At 47.0% G+C, this 17,023-nt stretch overlaps 1 protein-coding gene across 2 annotated transcripts in view; it reads left to right on the top strand.

Annotated features, from left to right (window-relative positions):
- TNR (tenascin R) overlaps positions 1 to 17,023 on the top strand; it is a 459,197-nt gene that overhangs the window by 365,511 nt on the left and 76,663 nt on the right. For both annotated transcript variants that reach the window (XM_088461904.1, XM_088461903.1), the window contains exons 9-10: positions 10,071 to 10,160; positions 14,768 to 15,031. In XM_088461904.1, the coding sequence (XP_088318030.1) occupies positions 10,071 to 10,160; positions 14,768 to 15,031 (354 nt within the window). The remainder of the gene's footprint in view (positions 1 to 10,070; positions 10,161 to 14,767; positions 15,032 to 17,023) is intronic.

Below are 17,023 nucleotides of genomic sequence, written 5' to 3'. Positions count from 1 at the left end.
TCTTGATTGTTGACTTTGACACATATACACCTACCTCCTGGAGAGTGTTCTTGACTTGGCCAACTGTTGTGAAGGGGTTTTCTTCACCAGAGAAATAATTCTTCTGTCATCCACCACAGTTGTTTTCCCTGGTCTTCCGGGTCTTTTGGTGTTGCGGAGCTCTCCGGTGCGTTCTTTCTTTTTAAGAATGTTCCAAACAGTTGATTTGGCCACACCTAATGTTTTTGCTATCTCTCTGATGGGTTTGTTTTGATTTTTCAGCCTAATGATGGCTTGCTTCACTGATAGTGACAGCTCTTTGGATCTCATATTGAGAGTCGACAGCAACTGATTCCAAATGCAAATGTCACACCTAGAATCAGACCTTTTACCTGCTTAATTGATAATTAAATAACGAGGGAATAGCCCACACCTGTCCATGAAATAGCTTTTGAGTTGATAGTCCCATTACTTTTGGCCCCTTAAAAATTGGGAGGCACATATAGAAACCGCTGTAATTCCTACACCGTTCACCTGATTTGGATGTAATTACCCTCAAATTAAATCTGAAAGTGTTCAGTTAAAGCACATCTTGTTTGTTTCATTTCAAAGCCATTGTGGTGGTGAATAGAGGCCAAAATATGAAAATTCTGTCAATGTCCCAATATTTATGCACCTAACTGTATCACTATATATATATATATATATATATATATATATATACAGTGGTCGAAGTGGGAATTTTGAAGTGGGGGTATGGCAAATGTAGAAGTTGCGGCAGTGGTGCAACCAGAAACAACGCATCAGCAGTGATACGAGTCGAGGGCGTGCAGAAAAAAATGAACATGGGCACGCATCACAAGGGGTGTGTCAGGTAGTGATTGATGGGGAGAGAGTGAACGGAAGAGGCAGAGGGTGCCGGGGTGAGGGTGACGGTGAGGCAAAAGGTGACAGGGAGAGGCAAAGAGTGATGGGCAAAGGGTGACAGGGAGAGGGTGAGAGTGAAGGAGATGGTAAGAGGCAGAGGGTGGTAGTAAAGCCGAGGGTATCAGGGAGAGGCAAAGAGTGATGGGTAGAGGGTGACAGAGAGAGACTGAGTGTGACTGTGAGGCAGAGGGTGACAGGCAGAGGGTGATGGAGAGGCAAAGAGTGATGGGCACAGGGTGACAGAGAGGCCCGAGGGTGAAGCAGAGGGTATCTAGGAGAGGCAAAGAGTGATGGGCAGAGGGTGACAGGGAGAGGTAAAAAGTGATGGGCAGAGGGTGAGAGTGAAGGGCTGAGGGTGACGGAGAGAGGCAAAGATTGAAGGGAATAGGGTGACAGGGAGAAGCAGAGGGTGACAGGGAGAGGCTGAGAGTGATGGGCAGAGGGTGACAGGGAGAGGCTGAGAGTGATGGGCAGAGGGTGAGAGTGAAGGGCAGAGGGTGAGAGTGAAGGGCAGAGGGTGACGGGGAGAGGGTGGCGGTAAGCCAGAGGGTGACGGGGAGAGGGTGGCGGTAAGCCAGAGGGTGACGGAGAGAGGCAAAGAGTGATGGGCAGAGGGTGACGGGCAGAGGGAGACAGGGAGAGGGTGAGAGTGAAGGGCAGAGGGTGACGGAGAGATGCAGAAGGTGGCAGTGAAGCAGAGGGTATCAGGGAGAGGCAAAGAGTGAAAGGAAGAGGGTGACAGACAGAAATCGAGGGTGATGGGCAGAGAGTGATGGGCGGAGGGTAACGGGGAGAGGGTGGCGGTGAGGCAGAGGGTGACAGGGAGAGGCAAAGAGTGATGGGCAGAGGGTGACAGGGAGAGGCTGAGAGTGATGGGCAGAGGATGACGGGGAGAGGCTGAGAGTGACGGAGAGAAGCAGTAGGTGAGGCAGAGGGTGATGGAGAGGCAAAGAGTGATGGACAGAGGGGGACTGATAGAGACAGGTGAAGGTCTGTGGGTAGTAAATATAGGGCGCAGAATGACACACATGTCCTGTATACTGTGTAAGTGTGATACCCCTCGGGGGTGTCACATAAGGAAGGAGATAAGTGACAGAACAAGGCACTGTAACACTGACACCATTTGCACTTACCTAGGTACAGTGTAGAAGGTCAGCAGTGCTGTGGCGCAGAGTCTAGGCAGCAGCGTCTGTCTGTGTGCAGCTGATGAATGCTTGTTTCCTGTGGCTGCATGTGCCGGTGGGCAGGGGATGGGACAGCAGAGCACACACAGGAAGTGGGAGAGCTCTCCGGGACACCGGATGGAGGAGGCAGCGGCTAACAGTGCAGGTATCACCCGGTGAGGGACGCTGTGAGGGGCGTGGCCTCGTGGACAAGGGGGCGTGGCCACGCGGCCCAAACCCCATGCTACAGTGTGCTAGTGTTTATTACCGGGGGTGGAGGAGGTGCGGGCTGTGTAGTGTGCCGGCTCCCTCACGGTGTCAGGAGCCGAGTGCTGCACTTAATACTGCAGTGCAGCACTCGGCTCCTGTCACTGAGACGGAGACCGTACCTTGATGTCGTGGGTCCGCACCCCCCTTGTGACGCGGCGACGCCACTGACTTGTAGTCCGGCCGGGTGGCAGAGAGATTGGCTACTGAGAGGACTCTAAAAGGTCCCCTCCTCCCGCCGGCAACACTCGTGAGCTCACCTCCCCAGCGGCGCCAGGCAGCGGCTGACAGTGCAGATGACAGTGGGATTGCTTCTGACAGTTTGCACTGTCCGAGGCAATCCCGGAGAGGTGGCAGCGCTGACAGCTGTCAGTCTGATGACTGTCAGTGCTGTGATCATCAATGATCCGATCGTCAGGGAGGTCCCAGCGGGTTCCCTACTCCTGCACCCGGCAAAGTAACAAAAAAAGAAAAAGGTTAGTGCTTGAAGTGCCGGTATGTCATACCGTTACATACCGGCACACTTCGAGCACTGTATATATATATAAATATATATATTTTTAAACTTTACTGTGTTCTGCTGGGAGAACACCGTAGGAGCAGCAGCCAGAGCCGGAGGAGGGACGAGGGAGCGATGCAGGGAGCCGGAGGAGGACCCTGCCCAGCTGAAAACAGGTAAGTGTAACACGCTATATGCCACCTGAGAGTGGCATATAGTAACACCATCAAGTTCCGAAAAATGCATAATTTTCGGAATTTGATGAATAGCCTAATTTCTACATCCCAATACTAATGTATGGGGAGTGTGTAAATAAACGTAGGGGGACTTACCCAGGAGATATCAGTGATATCTCCTGTGTTAAGTGTCTTCATGAATACTAAAATAACGGTAATTAATGAAAATGTCCTATTTTAGTATTGATGAATAGGCCCCAGAGGGCGTTATTAATGCTGGTATGTACCCGATAAGTGGTGGGATATTCTGCGTCCATAAAGTGATGCGTAGTACATCCCGCCCTTTGGGCCTAGTTCAGACGTAGACGCTATTGCAGCCATGACTGCATCTTTTGCTGCAGTACAACTGCGCCTGTATGCTATTGCCAATACTTATTACAGAGATGCCCACCAGCTGCGGTTCTAATCCACCACCGTGCGTATAAACACGCACCATCGGTCGTTGGAGATTGCACCAGCTCTACGGAGGTGCAGAATCTCCATCTGAACATGGCAGCAGGCATCAGTGCAACTACGGCAAAAGACACAGTAACTCACAGCGACACGCCTGCATCTGGCTAGCCACACCACTGTTACCACCCAGAAACAACCACTGAAATTGCCTGTCCCTGCGTCCAAATTTTTTTTTCGTCTTTCGGTAGTAACCATCGGGATACATGCGCAGTGTAACTCAGACATATGCGCAGACTGAAACATCGCCCTCTTCTGTACGGCATCAACACTTCATGAGCTCTGAGTCAGGCCCTTTATGGAGATTGATTGACGCCCAACTGTCAATGCCCCCATAACAGCTACATAGTTTGGCACATTTAGTGTATATAGTCATGGTCTGGGGGTGAACTGACCGCCGCAGACATAAATTACATTTAAATTCAGGCTGATCCGTGATCTGGCTAATGGGTGGTCAAGACTTTGGACCACCCAGTAGCCAGATCACCGATCCCCCTGAATTTAAATGTAATTCATGTCCGTGCCCACGTGGTCAGGAACTAATTTCATTGCCCCTGAGCTAGTTCGTTCCCCTGCCTTGTTAAGTTGTTATAAGCAGCGCCACTGCCAGCAATAGCATGTAGACCAGCAGTTTACGCATGCGACATATGCGATGACGTCATGCGGCCTGCCCACACCCACTCTTTCTGTGTGTGATGCACTGTGCCCAAGAAGAGGAGCAAAGGGCACCGCAACGCCAGGAGGAGGACCCGCTGAACAGTGAGTGAGAGAGAGAGATACAGCTGCTTGTCCCTGACGGAGGTGAGGAGAGCACAAATGTATAGTTTGCAGATGGGCGCCGAGCACCCTAGCACCGGTCCTGGCTGCACTCTACTACTTTCTAGCATATTAAATTACTTCCTCAAACTCTCTCCCTACCAGCAGGTACATGGAATTTGCCACACATCCCCTGTAATGCAGCACATTTCCTTGTGCGTAGCACACCCCTGCTGTAAAGAGGCATACACACACTGTGAAGAAACACACACCTTGCAAAATCAGTACACATCCTTGGACACACAGCCACTCATGTAGCCATTAGTGTGCTGGAGAGCGGAGGCTATTTTCTTGTAGCACACATCCATCTTATTCTTTTCTCTAGTGTTACCTCTATGGTGGACAGAGAGTAAAGATGTCATCACTGTGTTGCTCCACCTGGCGCGGATAGTTAATATGCATGCTTTGTTGGCACCTGTCTCCAGCTTAAAAGGGTGTCCTGCTGTTTGGAGGTGTGCTTGTCGCACCTATAGGAAACTAGTGTCCAGCCTCCATAACTTCTGTGACATCATGAGTGTGTGGCACGGTGGGAGCTGGCCCACGGAGCAGAAGTGGCCTGCTATGACACTGGCCGCACACACGTTGGGGTTTCCTAATGTGTTTTTTTTTTATTAAATGTTAAACCATTGGTACAAATGTTTTTAAACCACACTATGTTTATGTTAAACCTTTGATGTATTTTAAAAAATATACATCTGTGACTACACAGATGCCAAACTCATAAGAAAACGCTGCTTAACTGTATTATACTTACTATACACTTCCACCTGGGGGGAGATGTACTAAGCCTTGCAAAGTGATAAAGTGGAGAGTGATAAAGTACCAGCCAATCATCTCCTAACTGCCATATTACAGGCTGTGTTTGAAAAATGGCAGTTAGAAGCTGATTGGTTGGTACTTTATCGCTTGCCACTTTATCAGTTTTCAAGGGCTAATACATCCCCCCCCCCCCCCCCCCCCAGTGAGATGAATACAAGTCTTGAAATGGAACAAGGAGTATTTAAAAATGTGTACTGTAGCATAAAATAAAAAAAGTGAATGGCACGTAATATCGAACATATATGCTGTTTAATTTGGGTCATTTTTATTCTCACATCCATATTGCCTTCTGTTAGAAAAAACATCTTAAATGAAGGATTTTAATAATATTGCTGTGATACGGCAAAAGGATAAAAATTGAAATGTACTTCAAGGTTGCTCCCATCCAACCTTAATATAGACACTAGAACTCAAGCAATACAACAGAACATTATTAAAATGTGTAATAGTGTATGGCAGTGCCCCATTTTTGAGACGTGTAAAGAAAGATGACTTAGGAGATAGTAGGAAGATCTGGGCTGTGCAAATTACTCATCAAGCAGCTTTTGATCTTTCTGGGACACGTAAGGGAGAAAGATGATTTCTTCTGTCCATTTCTAGGAAATGTAATAACTGGGATTTGCTAGCAGTATAAAAGATAATGCAGATATTATAAGGGAGATACAGCAAGCTGATCATTACCACTCGGAGCACATGGGTACCCCTCCCCCACTACAGATGACCAATGATCTGCTGTCTTCACCTATCATCATAATTCACCTACAATAAAATATACCGTTATCTTTCCCATGTCCCCTAAAATGAAATTTAGCTGTGATCTGACTGAATTGTATATAAAAAACTGTAAGAAGTGCTCATCTGATTATATGATGCGTTATTGTATTCCTGACGACCGTGACTGGTTTTGATAGTACAGTACTGTAAGGGTTGCCGGTACGGTGTAAATTGTCTTTATTACAAAATGCAGTAAATCAGGTACCTCGGAGAGCCCTGAGCAGAACAGGTCGCTGGCCCATTTATCAAGGCCCAGGATCAGGTGCCTTGTTACAATACACGGTACACCGCTAGGATTGTGAACATCTTCCTGTATGATTAATGACCTGGTGGTGAAAAGCTGCTCACCCAGGTTGTCAGGGAAAGATTTATCTCAAAATCTATCAGGACTTTAATTTGTTTTCAGCATGTTTTTTGCACTACCCTTGATATTTCAACTTTTCCAAAAATATCTACATTTTCAACGTTACATAAGGTCCACTTTGCAAAAAAAAATAAAAACAAAGTGGAATATTATTGTGTACAGTGAGGCAGCAGGTGTTATAAATCAATGCTGGGAATTTAATTTAATTTCTCTATTCTGTAGTCAGAAGTGTTTTAAATAAATTGATATCACATTCATTCCACATCCCGTCACCTGCTGTAACAAAACATGCCTAGAACTGGATACTACACCCACAAAAATAATTCTGCTAATATAGGAAATAAAGCCCAGTAGAAATATAATTTTCCATGAATTGTGTAAAACATATGGTATGTAATATGAACGGGAGCTGGTATATTTGTGCGGTTTGAAAGTCACAACCCCCCTTCCTTTACCCTAAAAAGATCCCAGCACTACCATACCCATCTGTAATAAGTGTTCATGGCAGGGGCGTTTCTACAGAGGAGGGGGCCCGTGTGCAGTCTCCGACACGGGCCCCCTCCTCTCCCTTCAGCAGCCACTGCGCACTGAGCTGTGCGCGGGCAGCGCCGCACTTATAGACTCTGGGCACTAGAGTGTGCCCGGAGTCTATAGCGCATGCGTAGGTCACCAGGATAATAGCTGCGGTCATTTTCCAGCCGTTTTTACAGCGCCGCCCCCCCGCGCCGATGTGGGACCCTGGAGAGGTAAGTAATGGGGCCCCCCTGGACCCAGGACCCCGTGTGCACCGCACACCCTGCACCCATTATAAATACGCCCCATTCGGTAAGTGCCTCCCAACAGCGCAGGCACTCGGGGGGAATGTTTTGTGTCTGGGCAGTGAGGCAGTCCCTTCAGTTCGGAATTGTAGTACCTAAATATATGGCACTGTGTCCAGCACATACAGTATATCATCATAACCACAGCATCCGGGCTCAGGGCCTGATTCAGCACTGGACGGAATTGCAAAGCTGCACGCAAGCAGCTTTGCGATTCCGTCCTTGCAATTATGGTGATGCAGCAGGAGGCGTCATACCTGCTGCATGCAGTGCTTATCCGAGCTGCATCCAAGGACGCAGTAACGGATGATCTGTGGTAACAACGGCGGCTAAGTGACCCACGGGGTCACGCAAGCCGGCCACAACAGTTACAGCAAAGAGGCCACGATCTCCATTGGCTGACTGAGATTTCGTGGCCTCTCTGCTGTAACTGCGGTAGCAGGCCCGTCGCCACCCCCTCCCGCCCACAAACGGCAGCAGACTGTCTATCACTGACAGTCTGCTGCCGCTCTGCATGTGATCACACAGTACCCACACTGCACATATGAAGTACGGGTCTGGCGCCTGCACAGATTCCTGACCATCAGGAATATGCGTTCAGCAGTGTACATAATATACATTATATGGCCAGCATAACAAACCCATTCAACTATATACAGTACTAAAGATGTGTCCTCATACCCTTAGCGTCTATACGCTATACAGCTCGAGATGCCTGCCGTGATTCAGACACTCAGGGGTCTATTTACTAAGCCTTAGATGGAGATAAAGTGAATATACACTTCCACTTGGAGGGAGATGTACTAAGCCTTGCAAAGTGATAAAGTGAATGGACATAAGGTACCAGCCAATCAGTTCCTAACTGCCATGTCACATGCTGTGTTTGATAAATGACAGTTAGCTGAGAGGTGGTGTAGAGTACCATATCTTTTTTTAAACTTTGAGTTGAGCAGATGCAGCAAAACACCATTCAGTGGACTCTGGGGGTCATTCAGACCCACTCGCAAGCGGCAGTACGCTCGCAAGTAGGTCGATGTTCCCCACTGCGCATGCGCCCGACGGAGGGAGCTCCGTCGTGCGCATGCGCAAGACCTGGACTGCGACAAAGGGGGCGTGCTGTCGATGTTGATTGACAGCACGCCCCCTTTGGAGGGTGTGCCGGGGGCGTGCCTGCCAGACGGAGGCGTTCGTGTGTCTCCGTTTTCGTGTCTTTTGGAATTGAATATTCCGAATTGCACGCGATGTTTCCGCGGCTAAAATACGCAATGTCGGTAAGTATTGTGTATGTTTCACTTTACAGAGGAACCTAATAAGGCTAACCAGGGCCTAATCCTTATCAATAAACTGTAATAAATGAACATTAAAGGACACATAATAATTGTGTATGTATATATATATATATATATATATATATATATATATATATATATATATATAGTGGTATAGTTAAATGACCGAGGAAAGAAAGGTGTAATTACTAATTATATATCGCTTTATATAAGGTACACAATATATAAGAAAACTAGAGCACACTGCCTCAGGCTAAAGAATATATAATGCTAGACCAAATGTTCATAATACAGTGATCAATAAAATGTCTGAATACATTTAGTAAATAAAAAGGAACATACAATTCTAGGTGAAATGCGGACATTGATTATGTTTTCCTATTAACCCATAGGAGACCTCTGTGTAATGTAATTTGGTATTTGAGGCATACTGTAGATTGCTACATATGTGTGCTTGTTTTTATTTGCTAATTCTATTCGGACATTTTATACTTGTCAATTTATGTAGGTTTACTGTAACAATATGTTTTTGTGTTTTGTGTCTAAAGTTTCTGCATGATTTAAGTATCACAGCTGTGCAGGATCTTTTCCGTTAATACCCGACACCTACAACATCGCACTGTAGTGGGCAATTCGGGGAGACAGCTGATTTTTTTGGGTCAGCTGTCTCTGCGCTGGGATTGCTCCGGCACTCTTCGCGAATAAGACTGTTAATTATTGGGGGCCAGCCGGCCCCCGATATTTAACATAATGAATATGCCCCTTAGTGTCTATTTTTTATGGCGATATACTTGTCCATGTCGGCAAGTGTGTACGCACTATGGCCGACCATGCGCGCTCCCGCGGGGTCGTTCATCGCATCGACAGATCGAGCCTACATGCTGCTCAATCTGTCAGTTTGATGAATGACCCCATGCTTGTCGTTCACCAGATCGTGCGGTGTCAAACGACCGTGCAATAAGGTCGTTCATTGCATCGTGCGTCGGCCGGGTACACACATCGTCTAGTGTGTACCCGGGCATAAGACTATAGTTGTGGCCACAATGCAGTCTCGTAGCTTATGTAGCAGCTGCATGTAGCTTTGGAAGTATCAGCTATGCACGTACAAAACGGTGGCAAGGGAAATTGCAGAAGCCTATGTTTTCCTTCATTATTAAATAAATCATTTGACATGACATTATTATTTTTTTTTGCAGAAGATATGTAATAAGCATCAAAGCTGGTTTTGGGTTGCAGCTCAGATGTGCTGCTTTTATTACACCAAAATAGAGTCATTTTTCATGCGTCATCTAGCCATTTGTATAGGAGGGTGCATGCCCATCTTTGCTTCAGGAGCCGGGTGACACGCATCGTAAAACGAGACATATTTCTATCTCTGACTGAGGTGTCACAGCACTCCTGTTATGTGCTTGAGAGCATATCAGCTTAGAACCCAGCAGTCAAAAATTTGATTAAAACTTGATTAATATGCTTCCTGCACTTAACATGACACCGGCAGAATGATAAGAAGAATTACAGGAGTTTGAGGTGTGTAAAAGGTTCAGTTTGTGAAAGATAGATCTCTCGATGAGAACATCACATGAAGGCAGGTGGCGTGCGTAATCATTTGGTATGATGGACAGGTGCTACACCCTTGTCCTTCTAATCATTGTACATCCTATTCCCCAAGATTTGATCCCGGGAACAGAATACGGAATAGGAATATCAGCCATCCGCGATAATCTTCAAAGTGCTCCGGCAACAATGAACGCCCGTACTGGTGAGTGATTCTGTGCATTAAAGTGTTAATTGTTTGTTATCGATGGTCTTCTAATTCTATAATAACTAACGCTATATTAACATTTCAGATCCATAGAAAGAGAACTAGGCAGCATATTGGTTTGGGCTCTTTCTCACCTCAATTTGTAAATAAAACCCATAAAAAAAAATCTGTAGCATCTGGGCAAGTCAGTGCCTATGTGGCCCTACGTAGGAGCCTAGGCTGTGTAATAAATTAACCTGCTATGCTGGTGCCTATAGAATATACATAACCAGGGCCGGATTAAGGACCACATGGACCTGGGGCTGAAAATGTTCAAGGGCCTATACTGAAAAGGGGAGGAGCTGTAACCAGTGCTGTGTGGGTGACCAGAGCCAGGTGTGTGTGTGTACAACCCCATACACTATTAGCCCCACTATCTCCCTAACTACATAAAAATAGATAAATATATAATTTTGTGACAAAACTAGAAAAATTATTTTAATAATTATAGTCTATGGCCGACTGTGTGACCAGCTAGGCAGCTGGTGATCATCGTGCTGATGATGGGCCTATTTATATAGGGAGGCCTGGAGCTGTAGCTTCATCCACCCAGGGTTGCCGAAGTTCTGGTGGCTACCCCTTCTGGGAGGGAGCAGCCAGATCAGCATTGCAGGGGGTGTGTGTGTGTGGGGGGGGCGTCATAGGGGGCGTGACAGGGCAGTTTTGTGGGTGGAGTGGGGGCGTGGCCACGCAATCCCTTAATTTTGGCCCCGCCAGCGCTACACAATGTCGATTACCGGCATTGTGAAGCAGGGCCCAAATTAGAATCAGAATGAATCGCGTCATCGGTCTCCCCCGCTGCGGGGGTTTCTGCTATAACCGCTGGGGGGGCCGGAGGGGTCAGAAGCCGCCGGGAGGCTTGTCTGCCTTTCCGTGGGGCTGGGAGCGGCACCCGATTTTCGGGAGGCTCCCGGCTGATTCGGCAGGGTAGGCAAGTATGCATCCACCCCATTGTTAAGCTGGCCCTTTACCTAACCCACTTAATTGTTTTATAAAGCATTTCTAACATGTAAAAGAACAACAGCAGTATTGTATTTACTGGTGCTATACTGTATTGTTAGAGCCAGGAAGGAACAAGTTTAAATTAAACCTTCTCCCTTACAGCCTTCTAGCGGTGGATGCAGCCATTTTGTAGTATGAACCAATATTTATGAAAGAAAAAGCAGTCTATTAATTCACTAGGAACCAGTGATAATTGCTCAGGGAGGCGTGCCTCGTGCCTCAGTGGCGTACCTTTCTAGTTCCAAGTGAATTGAAAGGCTGCATGTCATGAAAGCAGTTTCAGCTCGCGTCTCACAATATGCCTGTGTGCACATAAGGACAGACCTTGAGATGTGTTCCAAATCTAATTATACGAGTTGTCACCGCAGTGCTATGTTTACTTGTACAAAATTATATTTCACCCTTTTTTACATTGTACAATTGTAGATAACTCTAGTTGCATTTAAATGAGTTATCTGTATTTATCGGCAAAAGTCCCTGGGTAGAACACCGGCAGCGGGCGGTTTGTACAGAGATGTCATTGTATGTGATCTACAGTAGCTGAAGGTTCATTAAGCCTTAGTAAAACTGTAAGCCTGTCTGCCTTTGTATACACAATGCTCATAGCAGATACAGGTGTCTATGTACTAAGCCTTGGAGAGAGATAAAGTACCAATCAATCAGCTCCTGTCACTTTACAGGCTGTGTTTGAAAAATGACAGGAGCTGATTGGTTGGTACTTTGGACCTGATTCAGACCCGCTCGCTAGATGCGATCACTCGCACCCAGCGGATGCAAATTCGGCTAAGAGACGGAAAGGCAGTCACTCACTTGGAAAGGCATAAGCACACCCACTTTGTTTTGGCGAGCGATCACTTTGTGTCTATAGACGCCCTTTAGCTTATGAGGAGACGCCCACTAGCAAACGTCATCTCCAGGAAGTGTATTAAAACATTGGTACATCGAGGACAATCGGAAGCGATTGCAGCGCTTGTGGTTGCCTTACCCTACCACAAGCACTGCGAGGACTTCAGTGTAAAAAACAGGCATGTGACGTGTACTATGACGCTGGCTGTTAATTATGCACGCCTCTGCAACGGCGTTGCTACACTCAGGCACGCCTACGTTCGCACCTCCACACCCCTGTTATTAGAGTCCTGCCCCTTTTACCACCCACAAACGGCCTCTCCTGACACTCATTACACTGGGCTGTCTTTGCTGGGCGAGCGAGCGGATTCTGATCAAACCGAGTAGTTCGCGCACGCACAGAACGAAGCGTACGCATGCGCAGTCGCTTACCATCGGCCACGAACGAGCGAGTGGCCACTTGCGAGCGGCTATGAATGAGCTCCTTTATCTCCGTCCACTTTATCTCTATCCAAGGTTTAGCACATAGAGCCCATGTTCACAGTTCTAATGTTGGAACCATCATTCAAACTTTCATATCATCAGGTTCCAGTGGAATCTTTACTGAGCTACTGACTGCCAGCACTTTGCAGTAACTGCCTTTTCTGAATTATTCAATTATTGAATAGCTGTAATTTATATTTTTATCATTCACTGGCATGCCAGCTGTGGCTCCTGATAGCGCCAGCTTTGACTCACAGGTTTCAAAACAACTCTGCCGCAATACACAAAATATAATATTCAGAAATGATATAACTATTGTCAAATATAACTAAATGCACATCCAGTTTTCCCTAAAAATTGATATTTCCATGGACTGTACGTGATAAATCTACTTTACACTTTTAACAGTAGACATTATGGTATGTTGGAGAGAACCTTACACGTTAGGGACCGGATTTGGAGTTTAAGAAAAAATTTAGACTTTTGCATACACGCAAAACGTTTACGCTGCTGTATTTTGTGTTGGTTGCACTAGGCCTGTAGGATGATTTGCACTAGGCCTATAGGATGCATACAGTATATGTGCACTTTCTAAAAAGCGTATCTCAAAATTGGATGCATCTCTAAGGGGCATAACTGATGTGCATTACTCTGACCTTGCTATATTGAACTTACATGTGAATTCCCCTAAAGTTTAGCGTTATATGCGCATGGAAAGACGGTTTAGGGCCTAAACCATCTTTCCATGCGCATATAACGCTAAACTGAAAATATGGGCATAAATTGTGTTCATGCAGCATGTGATAGATTACACACTAGTCATAATCTTACATGGAGCAAATAGAATTACATCAACCTTTAATATAGGCTCGAAGGTACTTATCTAATAGCCCTTGAGTTGCAGGCATAGGTGTGAATCCGGTGAGACTACCAAAAATGTTTAAGCGGCAATCAACTAAAAGGCAAAACCAAAGTGGTTTTTGCTTTTAAGTGATTGCCGCTTTAAAAATAGGGACAGACTAGCCGGAATCTCAACTGAGCTTGCATCTCGTAGGCTATTACATAAGGACCAAGATCTTTTCTAAAGCTGGGTATATGCTGGAGTGATGTTGGCCCGATATGTCGTTTCCGGGCGAATCGGAACAACATATTGGCCAGATCACTCAGTGTATATGCCCAATATGTGCGCTCCCGCGGTCGTTAGTGACATTGTCTGGGTGGCCATGCTGCATGGGCAACCGGACTATATCACATGCAGCAAATACTGCCAAACAGCCAAGTTGTTGGTATATGTTACTGATTGCTTTGCGTTTGCTCATTGGATTACTGCAAAATTAGCTTCTGATATGACCATGTGGCAGCCAACAGTCACGCTACACTTGGGCCGATCGTGCCGCTCAGTATGAACATGAAATGATGGAACAGAAATGAAGGGTGCAACACTACAGAATAGGACCCACTGTCAATTTGGTGTTTGAGGCGAGCACCCAGATCACTTGGGGGCTTGCTAGTTGGCAGTTACCTAATTGGTTAGGAAGACATTAAGGCCCTCATTCAGAGCCGTACGCTCTGAGCAGAGCGCACGCTCTGAATGAGGGCCGGGCTCCATTTTCATGGAGCGTCCTCCTGGACGCTCGTATAGCTGTGGGTCACCACCCACAGGCGATACGAGCGTGCTTTTTGATGGCCGCGATGGTCGAGACCATCGCGACCATCGGAATTGCGAGCCGGAGCCTGCGGTTGAGGTTTTCAACCGCAAGCTCCGGAGTGATTTTGGCTCTATCAGTGGGCCAGCTTCTGACGGGAGGCGTTCCCGTGGGAACGCCCCCGTCAGGGAGGCACTCCCCCGGCACGCCCACCAAAGGGGGCGTGCTGTTAATCAACATTGACAGCACGCCCCCTTTGATCGGACACAACGAGCGAAGGACTTTCCTTCGCTCGTCGCGTCTGGCGCATGCGCGCGACGGAGCTCCCTCCGTCGTGCGCATGCTCAGTGCATAACATCGACCCACTTGCGAGCGGACAGCCGCTCGCGAGTGGGTCTGAATCAGGCCCTAAAGCTTGCTTTGGTGATATTGTGCCAATCTGGTAATATCCTCACCCATATCACAGCACGTGACTCCAGCTAAACACATTCAGTCATAGCTTCTTTCACACTATTATGGTCATTGGTACTTATCTCGCTTTAACAAGATGTTTATTGAAGTCTTTATTGCCTTTGTGTTCTCTACTAGACTTGGACAGTCCAAGTGATCTAATAGTCACTGGTTCCACTGACAAGACCATCTCCCTCGCCTGGACAAAAGCCCAGGGTCCCATTGACCACTACCGTATTTCTTTCACACCGTCTTCTGGCATGGCTGCCGAAATCACAGTTCCCCCTGAGAGCTCCCAGAATGACCTCACGGACCTTGACCCTGGAACAGAATACACCATTACCATCATTGCAGAGAGGGGGAGGCAGCAGAGCAGAGAGATTACGGTGGATGCCTTTACAGGTACCCATTCATACTATAAATGTACTGTGATATTATATTATTATCATTTCCCGTGCATACACATCCAGCTCTGACGACGAACCTTGAACCAGCAGAACAGAACTGTTATTGTTATTCTGCCTACTCTCACATTCAACCTGGTTAGTGCATCAGAGATTTGTATTACAGCTACCTCAGTGCAAAACAAATTAGGTCATAAATTTTACTTAAAGATCACTGCGTATTTGTAGCAATAAAAAAAAGTAAAGCAAATTATTTATAGGAGCCTATTTATTATGTTGAGTCAGTGACCGGACTTGCATTCTCCGTATCTATTAATTCATTATTCCCTTTCCGAGAGAAAACAATGTTTTAGGCTTAAATTGTTTCTGGCGTTTCTAGACAATATGCAAATTATATATGTAAATGAGATAAATTATTTCTCTCTCTGTCTCGTTTTTTTTCTGTACTGCTCCTTCGCATACTTTTTCTCTGCCAGCTACTACAGTCCAGCAAGCGGCCGGTGCCCCCATGTATCTTCCAAGAAAATAATATTTAAAGGGACATTCACATGGAAAGAAATATATAATATACGGTTAAATATATGAGTTGTACATAAGCTGTTATATCCAAATATAGGACAGCTAAGGATTTATCTTTATGTTCCTATATCAGCATGTGGATAATTGAAAATGTTCCCATCTGTTGTTCTAGCAGTACACAGGGCACAAAGGTTCCCAAACTTTGTTCTCAAGGCACCCTTACGGTCCTGTTTTTAAGTATATCCATGGTTGAGCACTGATCAATGAAAAGACTGAGTACTAATTAAGGCCCTCATTCAGAGCCGTACGCTCTGAGCAGAGCGCACGCTCTGAATGAGGGCCGTCCTCCATAACTATGGAGCGTCCTCCTGGACGCTCGTATAGCTGTGGGTCACCACCCACAGCCTATACGAGCGTGCATTTTGATGGCCGCGATGGTCGTGACCATCGCGACCATCGAAACTGCGAGCCGGAGCCTGCGGTTGAGGTTTTCAACCGCAAGCTCCGGAGTGATTTTGGCTCTATCAGAGCCAAAATCACTCCCACTGACATCACTAGTGATGTCAGTGGGCCGGCTTCTGACGGGAGGCGTTCCCGTGGGAACTCCCCCGTCAGGGAGGCACGCCCACCAAAGGGGGCGTGCTGTCAATCAACATCGACAGCACGCCCCCTTTGATCAGACACAACGAGCGAAGGACTTTCCTTCGCTCGTCGCGTCTGGCGCATGCGCACGACGGAGCTCCCTCCGTCGTGCGCATGCTCAGTGCAGAACATCGACCCACTTGCGAGCGGACAGCCGCTCACGAGTGGGTCTGAATCAGGCCCTAAGTCACCTGCGCCCAAGGGGATGTAGTCAGGATACCGGCGGGCACTATCCCAACATTGAAAGCCCGACATGGGACTAAAGATAGCCCCACTACGAAATCTTGACAACCAGCATACCGAACGAAAGTAAGCCGGGTATCTTAGGTTCTAGCCGCGGGGGAAGGAGGGTGCTAGGTTTAGGGATCCCTTAGGGAAAGGCACCCTCCACTTAGGGAAAGGCACCCTCCCGGGAGGGTTAGGGTAGGAAAGGGCACCACTAGAGGGAGTTAGGACCCCATGGGAGGGTTAGGGTGTGGGGTGGGGGGTTAAGGTTAGGCACTAACGGGGGGAGGTTAGGGTTAGGCACTAGGGGGTAGGTTAGGCACCACTAATGGAGGGTTAGGGTAGGGAGATGGGAGGGTTAGTGTGCTTACCAGGCCCAGTCGGGATTTGGGTCCTCCGGTCTATTGCTATCGGTATATGATCTGGCGGCTATTCAGCCACCGGCATTACATACCGATTCCGTGCCTAAGCATGGTTATCCTTAGATCCTAGTCTGTTAGGGTGACTTGAGGACAGAGGGCCTGATTCATTACAGATCGCTTTTGCGATCGCAGTTGCCATTATGCATGCAGTCTCACTGCGAAAATATGCTAATGATTGCTAC

Source organism: Taudactylus pleione, unplaced genomic scaffold, assembly GCF_031769625.1.
Source record: "Taudactylus pleione unplaced genomic scaffold, aTauple2 ptg001123l, whole genome shotgun sequence".
NCBI classification, from domain to species: Eukaryota; Metazoa; Chordata; class Amphibia; order Anura; family Myobatrachidae; genus Taudactylus; species Taudactylus pleione.
The sequence above is the reverse complement of the archived record's forward strand: the minus strand, read 5'-3'. Positions and strand labels throughout refer to the sequence as shown.